The 10,059-nt window shown below is 50.8% G+C and overlaps 1 protein-coding gene across 1 annotated transcript; it reads right to left on the bottom strand.

The window, feature by feature from the left end:
* Nucleotides 1-58: 58 nt before the first annotated feature.
* LOC126531643 (uncharacterized) lies at nucleotides 59-9,551 on the bottom strand. The gene is made up of 2 exons (XM_050179261.2): nucleotides 9,185-9,551; nucleotides 59-643 (listed from the first exon to the last, which is right to left on the bottom strand). Exons 1-2 carry the CDS (start codon nucleotides 9,502-9,504, stop codon nucleotides 421-423), a joined length of 543 nt encoding a protein of 180 aa, XP_050035218.1. The 5' UTR covers nucleotides 9,505-9,551; the 3' UTR covers nucleotides 59-420.
* Between the last annotated feature and the right edge of the window lie 508 nt (nucleotides 9,552-10,059).

Raw genomic sequence — 10,059 nt, 5'->3', positions numbered from 1 at the left:
CACAAGTCGCAGAAGTAGATGGCACTATTTCGGGGTACATTGTGCATAGGTCTGGGTGCTTAGATTAAGCGCTTTATTTGGACTAATTAGAGAACATTGCTTTTGGTCAAGTGTTCTAAAGAGACAGAAAAAAAAAATGCAACGAACAAGGAGAGGGCCGGAGCGCTGCAAATCCAGCTGGCACAGTGAGTCTGTCAAGCGAAGGCAGCAACGGCTCACCTAAAGAGCACAAAGTACCGTTTGAGGCGATGAAAGCAAGTGTTGATTTGCCCCTGCAGCTGGTGCCTCGGCAAGTCTATGACCTCCAAACTGACTTGCAATGTAGGACGAGTGACGCTGCGAGGAAAACAGCGGGACAACTGACAGTGCTCGATCCTGCCCTGTGTCGTTATGGCGGCTTTGGAGCGAGCCAGGCGCCCGTCACAGAGGGATGTCCTGAAAACAGTCCGGTGGCCAGGAATCTGTGTCATCCTCTTCGCTGGCAGCAACTTCCACGAACGCTGAGTGCTCGCCCTCGGCCGCTGCTGGGCTGTGGTAGTCCTCCTTGGGCGCCGGTGTCTCACCCGGGATGCGCAGCGCCAGCCGCAGCGCGTGCACCCACGATGCCAGCTTGTGGAAGCGCTGCCGTGCGCGAGCGGACCACCTGCGTGCAGTACGGTACACTTAAGTACATTATAATCTGCTGCTCTCACTTTGCTAGCGCTTTAGCTGCTAGTGCTGATAGAAGCAACGTCATTGCACTACACCATAGAGTATAATGGTGCCAGCGCCACCAGCCACAAGTCACCTGCTGCAAAGCCAGGCGATTGTGCTCTACACTTACGTGTTCTCTTTTACAGTGGACTGCACTGTGTGTGCCATTGGTCCAGCAGGGCTAGCCATTGAGGAACACAAAACGACGCACCCCAACCCAACTAACTGCTGGCAACAGCATGAGGCACTTGAAAGTTTACCGTTACTTCTGCTTCGTTATTTCGAGTTTTGATTGTCTCACAGTGCGCACTGCTTTGTGTACACGGATGAGAACTTTCGTATCTATCATGCGGCCCATGACTTCTGACTGCCCTGTGCCCACTAAGTGCTCACAAGAATGTGAGGAGGCCTCATCGCACAGGTGCAAAACGCACTCTCACAGTATTCTCTTTTTGGCTGGTGCCCACACAGGGGGACCTGTCCCCTGAATTGTGGTGGGTATCCCGACGGCGCCCCTTCTCTCACCCCCCAAAAATAGAAAGTTATTAGGGATGGAGTAAGGGAGAAGGTGCGGTGGACACCCTCTCCCTTAAGGCTGAGTGCCTCAGGCACCTAATGTGTGCCAGGCAGAATTTATTGAGCAGGCCCTCGGACACGCCCAGAGAGTGACAAACACTGCCAAAAGACCTGCGCTTGTTCAGAACGTCCTACCGTGAAACTTCAGTTCGGCTAGTATGTTCAGGGTTCACAAGGCCCTAGACTGAGCCCCCACCCCATAAGCACTATGCCCATACTTTTCATGAATATTTTTCTTCCATGCTTGGGGCCAAACATTCATCAAGTAAATTATGGGGTTTCACACGAAACAATCACGATCTGATTACAAGGCACGCCGTAGTGGGGGACTTTGGATGAATTTCGGCCACGTGGAATTCTTTCCATCATCATCATCAGCCTATGTTTACGTACACTGCAGGACAAAAGCCGCTCCCAGCGATCTCCAATAACCCCCGTCTTGCGCTAGCAGATACCAAATCGTGCCTGCCATTTTCTTAACATCATCACACCACCTAATTTTCTCCTGTCCTCGACTGCACTTCTCTTCCTTTGGCACCCATCCACTAACTACTGGTTAACCGGTTACCTGCCCTACGCATTACATGGCCTGCCCAACTTCATTTTTTTCTCTTAATGCCAACTAGAATATTGGCTGCTCCATTTGCTCTCTAATCCACACTGCAGACTTCCTGTCACTTAACCTTCCGCCTAACGTTTTTCGTTCATAGCTCGTTGCGCGGTCCATAGCTTCTTAAAGGGACACTAAAGCGAAACAATAAATCAGTTTAGACTAATGAAGCATTGTTTGAGAACCCTGCAGGCAGTCATTTAAAAAAATATAGTTTGATTATTATATGAGAAAATGAAGGTCCAAGTATCAGTACTTGAATTTCGCTCCGAAATCCCAGCTCCTGTACGTCAGCGTGACGTCAGGGATTCCAAAGTATGTTTTCGCATTTGGGCCGCGTTGGCTGAATAAAGGTTCCCGAAAATTGTCATGTTTATTATTTGGTTCCTTTAGAACACAATGTAGTCAATCTGTACCGCTATATGCAATTAGTATGCCCTAGAAGATGCCATCAAAATCCAAGACGCCACAGCCCCTAGGTGCGGCAACTCAAGTAGGCGTCGCCACCCGTATTCGTTCTTGCGCTTTTTCTGGCTTACCGAACGTCTTATCGTTGTAAGAGTGATGTTTTTGGTGTTGTAGAACGGTAATTTACTGATGCAGAAGAAATTATTTTTCACTTTAGTGTCCCTTTAAGCATTTTATGCAATATCAATTATATGGACGCTCCAGGTGCATTGTTGCCGTCGCCTTGAGGATACGTATTAAGTCCAAGGGCGATAAAATGATCGCCGGGCCCCCTATGCTGTGTGTGCGAGTGAAAGCGTGCGAGGGTGAGCTGTGATCGCGGCTCATTCTAGCGCACGCAACGGAGAAAAGCGGGGAGGAAGCTCGCCGTGTTCCGCCGCGCGCAAGGCTGCGGAAGGCGGGGAGGGAGGGGGGGGGTGTTCAACTCTGGGTGGCCTGGTCGCGTTTTCACAATTGCTAGTAGATACAGCGGGGCGTGGCGTTTCTCACGGCGCTCGACGTTTCTGCGCAAGCGCGAGTAAGAGCGGGTGCGAGAAAGTTTGGGGGCCTTTGCTCCTTGAATATGTGTCTGCCTAGGCACAACGGAGGAGGTTTCTTAACGCGTGTTGTATGCGTTTGTCCCCTAGGCACGCAGGCGTGGTTGAGTGCGGTCCAGTTTGTTTACGCTCCGCCGCTGGCTGCCAGCGCGTTGAGGCAGTGGGCACGGACGCCCTATTCGGTGATTGCTGTGTCTGAAGGGGCAAGGATCGGACTGGTGTTGCATAAGTCGGGGGTCGCGATGGTAGATTGCATTTTTTACACGCACTTCTCCAGGAGGGTACATGTAACCGGCAAACGGAGGCCTCGGGAGAGCACCTGAGGTTATCTAGAGCAGGCGGCGCAGGATCTCCAGGGCACCCAAGCGGTAGCGGGGGGAACAAAGCTGGAAGCAGGGCGGCCCGTGAGTTGGGGCCGCGGAGGCCGAAGCGTGCCAGGGGGTGATCGCGTAAAAAAAATTGGCTGTCCGCTATCGCGGACAGCCGATCATAAGAGAGTTTTAGCCCAGCGGGTTTACGGCCAGCGGAGCGGAGCGGGCGAGCGGAGACGCGACTGCGCATGCGCTCCACGCTGAGGCGGCCAGCGGTTTTACGGAGCAGCGTTTACGCCCGCTGGAAAGCACTCCCCAGCGGAGGGTATACGCAGCGCGCGAGCGTGCGTAAGCGCGCGCGGGCGTGTATGGGAAATGCAAGATGGCAGCCGCGAACATGAACGCCGGCAGTTCTGCATCGACGACGGCGACTGCGGCGCTGACCGGTACATTAGTACTCAGTATATTATTAACAAATAATGTACTGAGAACATGTAATATATCTTTATTCAACATTTCTTGCATAATAAAGCAAGCGTAATTCAAATTCATTTCTCAGTAACTCCTATTCGGACCACTAGGTGGGGCAGCAGAGCGCCCCGCTCTTTACCCCGCTCGAGTGGGTGAGTGATCCGCCGGGCTAAAACTCTTTTTTTTCGCGAGCCGCTCCGCTGGCGCAACGGTGGAGACCGTGAGCGGAGCGAAACGTAAACCCGCTGAGCTAAAAGTCTCTATATACTCCCCTGGCACGCGCAGACCTCGGCGAGCCCCAACCCACGGACCAGTCCAAGTTCTAGCTTTGATGTCCCCGTTGCCGCTTTGGTGTGCTGGAGGCGCCTCCATTAATGTGAAATAATTACGCGTTATATCAATTAGTAAGAAACACGACTGAATAAATATAGTTACGTCCAGCCGCCAACTTACGACGCTAAGTTCAGCACTACCGTGCCCCGCGACTTCTGCTGGCACGCCTAGGGACAAACCCTTACAACACGCGCTTAGAAACTCCTCCTTAGTGCCTAGGCAGAGTCGTATATTCAAGGAGCAAAAAACCCCACATTTCCTCTCTCACCCGCTCTTACTCGCGCATGCGCGCAAACATCCGTCGTCTCCGCAAGTGCAACGCCCCGCTGTACCTACTAGCAATGGTAAATACGCGGCCTAGTTGGAAGCGCGCGGCCACCCGGGCCGCGCTATCTTGAAAGCCACCTGTAACTGGGATAGAGCCCGCCACGCGCTGTATTTTCGCTGCTTAGTTCGCGTTGATGTGACAGGCAGCACGAAGGTCAATGTGCCTTTTGCGACACTGAACTGCGCATGCGCAGTGCCCTAGCGGCTGAGGACCGAAGCAATTTGGCAGGCGCACGGCCGGACTCGACTCTCTCCTCCGAGTGAGTGGAGTGCGACCTTGGCAGGCGCTACACTTGTCAGTGGAATAGGGCGCCAGCCGTTCCTCTTAGACTCTTACAGACCGGCACATATCCGTGCCTTGCTGTTCTACACGGTTTACCCCGACGTTATGTCGCGACGACGCCTGCCCGTCCAGCGGGCAGACCTCCACTCTAGCACACATGCTCCGGGAGTGCAGGTCGAGATACCCCAAGTTCAGCAAGAAGTGGGACTCGCGTTTGCGTAGCCCCGCTCTAGACAAGCGAATCCTGGCTGTCCGGCGTGACCGGGCCGGTGGGCTAGACCTGCCAGTCCTGACGTGGGCTTAGCCGGGTGCGCTAGGAGTTCGCGTCCTCGCCGAACTCAAATAAAGTTTTTTCGTTCACTTGTCAGCCTTGCCGTTCTCGCTGCCGCGCGCGCGGAAGACTTTTCGAACATTATTGCCATCGAAATTTTCTCGCGATGCCAATATCGTGTCTCGTTTACGGCTGCACATCCCGGGACCATCCCAGCAGGGCAATGCGGATTTTCCGATTTCCGTCGGTAAAACGCGATCGATAGCGCTGTGCAGCGTGGATTAGGGCTGCACTTTGTGACAGGTATGTATTGCCATGTGCAGTTTACCTGTTTTTCTCATTACTGACTCAAACGAATAATATCGACGAAGATGCAAATGCACATTTGAGCTAGCGAAACAAACGATCTCTGAGCTCGCGCGATCTGGTTGAGTGAAACACGAAGGGTTTTTTTTTTTTTATATCGTCTCTGTGCGTACGTCGCTAGAACCCAGTCATTTCGCAACTTCACACCGTGCACACTTGCAGCTTTATAAACGCTTAGCGAAAGCTCGTGATGGTCGGCGTAGTTCTCCGTCTGAGCCAAGCTCACCTGCACTGCCGGGCTGACGTGGGAAACGGCGTGCACTGTGGAAGCAGCTGATAGTGCTAGTTAGCAATCGTTGCTAGTTAGCAATCGTTGCTAGTTGTCGTTTCATCATTCTTGTCGGCACCAAATAAAGTAAAATTTACTTGCAGAAGGCAAGTTCGTTTAGCCAATCCGGATGCAGTACGGTATGTACTAAGGCTCATTTCCCTGTGCGGCATCTTCTGGAGTCGAGTGGCGCGTCTTACAGTGTAACTGACATATTTCAGGGGCGCCTTCGCTGTCGCCCAGACATCTGGACTTCATACTGACATGTGTATTTGTTTATCTTTTTCGGGTGACCACTTTTCAACGTCAAACAAATATTACCGCTCAGCGCGGGACACGCCCGCGTGTATCGGAAGTTTCTCGAATGTTATCGATCGTTCTATTCGCTGTCTGTCGTCGTCGGACCTCGTGTAATGATTGCACGCATGCGCGACGCGAATGGTGTAGAACTTTCTAGAAGACACGCGGGCACCAACGATTATTCTCGAACGTTCGATGGCTCATGTGTAAAAGCTGACATGCTTGACCCGCTGATCAGATTTCGACGATCGCCGACTGTGTTCGCCGCTGTCGTCGGGGTTTAAGTGTAGCCTGTTTTTGTGGGCACAGGTTCGGCCAATGAAAGTTAGTTTCGTCATTCACTGTATTGCTGTCTTCTTTGCCGTCACTACTACGTGACAATACCGACACTGTTTGTGTACACGCACGAGTTCAAAAAAAAAAAAAAAAGAGGGACGTGGTCGACCGCTATGTATATATATATATATATATATATATATATTCGTACCACGGCGCGTTTTAGGAAGACAGGCGCACCACAAACAGTGGGTATCACCGATTTCGGTTATTCTGATAATTTCTTTTTTTTTTTTGCATTTTTGTAGATGTACACGCTCTTTATGTGGGTAAATAACGTATGCAACTTGGCATTCTGTTGGCCTCCCCACTGCCTGTGTATGTACGTACGCCTAGCACATGGCACACCATAATGCGAGACATGCAGTGGTGAAACGTGATATTCGGCCTAAGAACTACACCTCATGCCCTATTCGAGTCATGTGTTTTTGTGTGTACCCATACTGTTTTATTACTTATTCACTTTACGCCACAGGTGCAGCGCTTTCAGGCCAAGGAGCAGCTTGTAAAGCGTTGCCGAAGCTCTTCTTCGAGCCGTTCGTCACGCTGAAGAAACTTCCGAATACAAAGCATTCACCAGCGGTCCCGATGACTAGCTGACGATGACAAAATATGACGGCGCGTAAACGTTGTTTCGGTTTTGTCTCACACACTGTTTGTTTGGTCGCGAGTCTCGTGTGGGGCGGCTGTCGCGGCGCGCAGCGGCGCCTGCCAAATTGTTTCTCGTAGCCACCGCACGATGGCGCCACAATGCATCGCAAAAGGCGGATTGGGTCGCTGCTGCTGCCGCGCTTTCTCACTCCAGCATTTTGACGGTGAGTTTCCGCGGTCATCGAGTGAGATGTGTTCAGGTTCGCTTGTGTGCGCGTGACACCATGCTTATGAATTTAGTTAGTATGCCTACGTTTACAAATTTATCGCATCGCAATCGATGCTTCTCCTTTCGGGCGAAACTACGACTTCGTTCTTAAGCTTCACTTTTCTGTCCCAATTAGAGAAGACAGGCTAGTCCATGCTTATTCCAGGCTTCAGACGTCATAGCATTAGCGAAAAAAAAAAAAAGAATCGAACGACAGTGAGAAGCACACTGTGCTTCTCGTTTTACGCGCTATATTTTCTCAAGTTTCTGTCCCATATTTTAGTACCGGTAGAATGCAATGATTGTACGTTTTTCTTTTCAAGGATTGCAGTAAGCTTCCAGTCATGATTTGGTAATGACTGCCGTATGCCCTCCAACCCATTTGGTTCTGGAAGTTCTCGAAGTTCTCCAAACCATTTGGTCAGGTTCTAGAGCCTGATTGCCGATCATAAATTATTGTGCTCTTGCTAGGTTATTAACCTTTAACTTTGTCGTCTGTATATTGATTTGAACCCGGCTACTCTTACACTTTCTCGCCTAAGGTCCTCAATACTTTGTCGCAATTCATTGGCTATTAAACATTACTTTTGTATTCCGTATATTAATTTTCAACCCTACTATTACGCTTTCTCGACTAAGGTCCTCAATCATTTGTTGAAATTCATCCCCATCGTTGTTGAACAGTACAATATCTGCAAACCGTAGGTTCTTTAGATATTCGCCGTTGATTCTCCTAATGCTTCCCAGGCTAATAGCTTGAATAATACTTCTAAGCATGCCATGAATACCATTGGAGAGATTGTGTTATTTTGCATGACCTCTTTCGAGATAGATATTTTTCCACTTGTGTATAATTAAAGTAGCTGTGGAGGCGTAGTATATATTTGCTAAGATATTCAGGTATGCTGTATTCCTTGATTACGCAATGCCTCCATGACTGGTGTTATCTCTATTCAATGAACTGCCTTTTCAGAATCTATGAAAGCCATATGGAGAGGTTGGTTGTACTCCGCAGATTTCTCAATTGCCTTGTTGATGGCATAGATATGATTCATTTTAGAATACCCTCGCCTAAAGCCAGCCTGTTCCCTTGGCTGTTAAAGAATCGGGGAAATGCTTCCCCGATTCTTTAACATGCAGGTTTAATGCGGGATTTTTTAACATGCACTTAAATTTAGTGCACGAGCGTGTTTTCTTTCAGTCTTTTCTTCTTTTTTCATTTCCCCCTCATCGAAATGGGGCCGCCATCTCGAGCTAGCAGCGCAACGCCATCGTCACTAAGCCACCGCGGCAGGTGCCGAAAATTCATGCGTCGGCGCGTGTTGGCTGCTAAGCGCCCGCGCTGTATTACAGCGACGCTGTATACCTCTATCCTCAAAGGAAATTTTCGTGTCGTTGTGGTAAGCAAAAAACTCCCCATACGTGGGCCGATCCCGAAGGTAGTGCGATGCCGAGCCGACCCGCGGCGGAGGTGAAGCAGGCGTTAAGCACTCCCCATACGTGGACCGATCCCGAAGATAGTGCAATACCGGCCCGACCCGCGGCGGAGGTGAAACAGGCGTTAAGGACTCCCCATACGTGGGCCGATCCCGAAAATAGTACAATACTGGGCCTACCCGTGGCGGAGGTGAAGTAGGCGTTAAGCACTCCCCATACGTGGACCGATCCCGAAGATAGTGCAATGCCGGGCCGACCCGCGGCGGAAGTGAAGCAGGCGTTAAGCACTCCTCAGACGCGGGCCGATCAGGTGATTAGGTGACAGGTGATGAAAAAAGCTTAAGAATGATGTATTTAGCGATATGGACTGTGTGAAACGAGTTCTGTAGCGAAAGTTGCATGACTCGTTATATAGCGATACATGCCATGTTTAGAAACCGAGAAAGCAGCTGTGAACTTCTGGGGTGTAGTCGAGCAAAGGTGGCCACGTAGGCTATTAGCAGCAGCACTATAGACAACGGCCGCATAATGTCAAACACATAGCTGAGTATGGAGTATAAGTCATATGCATATCGACTATTCATGACATGATGGGATCTCGTACTTCTGCCTCATTAAAGTCAGTTGAGCAGAGCTAAGTACGTCTGTTTGTCTTTCTTCTTCTTCTTCTTCTTTATTCGTATGCGGTTAAACTAGCTCCGGGGCCTTATCACTGTCTTCGCTAACGCGATCAACCCACCTCGGCCGAGTCTTCTCCGCCGGCTGCTTCGGCTTGTGCAAACGGCTCAGGAAGCCGATCAGCCTGAACCGCCTGCCCCCACTCGCTGGTGCGCTGGCGTCGGCGTCCGAGGCACCGTTTCGACGTCGTCCCAGGCGCACGGGCGCCTCTTCGGGCCCGGTGTGCGTGTAGCGAGGGTCGGTCGGAACCTGGAGCAGTTTCTGGCAGCACTCGACCAGCTCGTCCGTGATGCCGTCACCAGAGCCGCTGTACTGGAAGCCAGTGACACTGTCAGTTTGGCAAGAGCGGCTTACGTAGCAGTTGGGCTCTACCCCAGCCATGTCCACCACCGGTTCGCTGCGCGCCGTCGGTGCTGGGAATTCTCGGCTTGCGCCACTCGTGCACGGACCGCTTGACCGCCGCACGCATTCGGTGCGTCTTTGTCTTTTCCAATGGCTGGGAGCTCGTGTCCCATTCCGCGAAAGCTGTGCCTGCTTGTGCTGACAGCGGTGGTTAACTGCTAAAAATGTGTGACTACCGAAAAAGGGGCGTCAGTACTGCAGGCCTTTGGTAGCGCTTCGCGCTTTTATGACTTTGCTCAGTCTTTGTAAGTTTGCACACAAGTGCGCCAAAATGCGATGGACCACAGTTGTTGCTGCTGTTGGTGCTGTTGCCCAAAATAATCGAAACGCCAATGCCCCGCTCCCCTTTTCCACATTATTTGCGGAGTTAGGGGAAATATAATGCGCGTAGAAGAAAAGGTAGTATTTTAGACTGTGATGCTTGAGGAATTTGGTTTACACCTTCGAGCATTTTATTAAAATTGAAGATCGCCAAATATCAAGAAAATCGCAATGCCAGGTTCGTAACACTGCGACGAAAAGGGATATTGCGTC

The sequence above is a fragment of the Dermacentor andersoni genome, chromosome 5 (genome assembly GCF_023375885.2).
Source record: "Dermacentor andersoni chromosome 5, qqDerAnde1_hic_scaffold, whole genome shotgun sequence".
Taxonomy (NCBI): domain Eukaryota; kingdom Metazoa; phylum Arthropoda; class Arachnida; order Ixodida; family Ixodidae; genus Dermacentor; species Dermacentor andersoni.
This window is presented reverse-complemented; position numbering and strand designations above follow the sequence as displayed.

What these genes read in the sequence shown, in the direction of transcription:
- LOC126531643 (XM_050179261.2), bottom strand. Translation starts at nt 9,504, where the DNA reads ATGGCTGGGGTAGAGCCCAACTGCTACGTAAGCCGCTCTTGCCAAACT. An exon ending in GCGGAGAAGACTCGGCCGAG is followed by an intron (nt 644 to 9,184) that starts GTGGGTTGATCG and finishes TACTGCACGCAG; the next exon opens with GTGGTCCGCTCGCGCACGGC.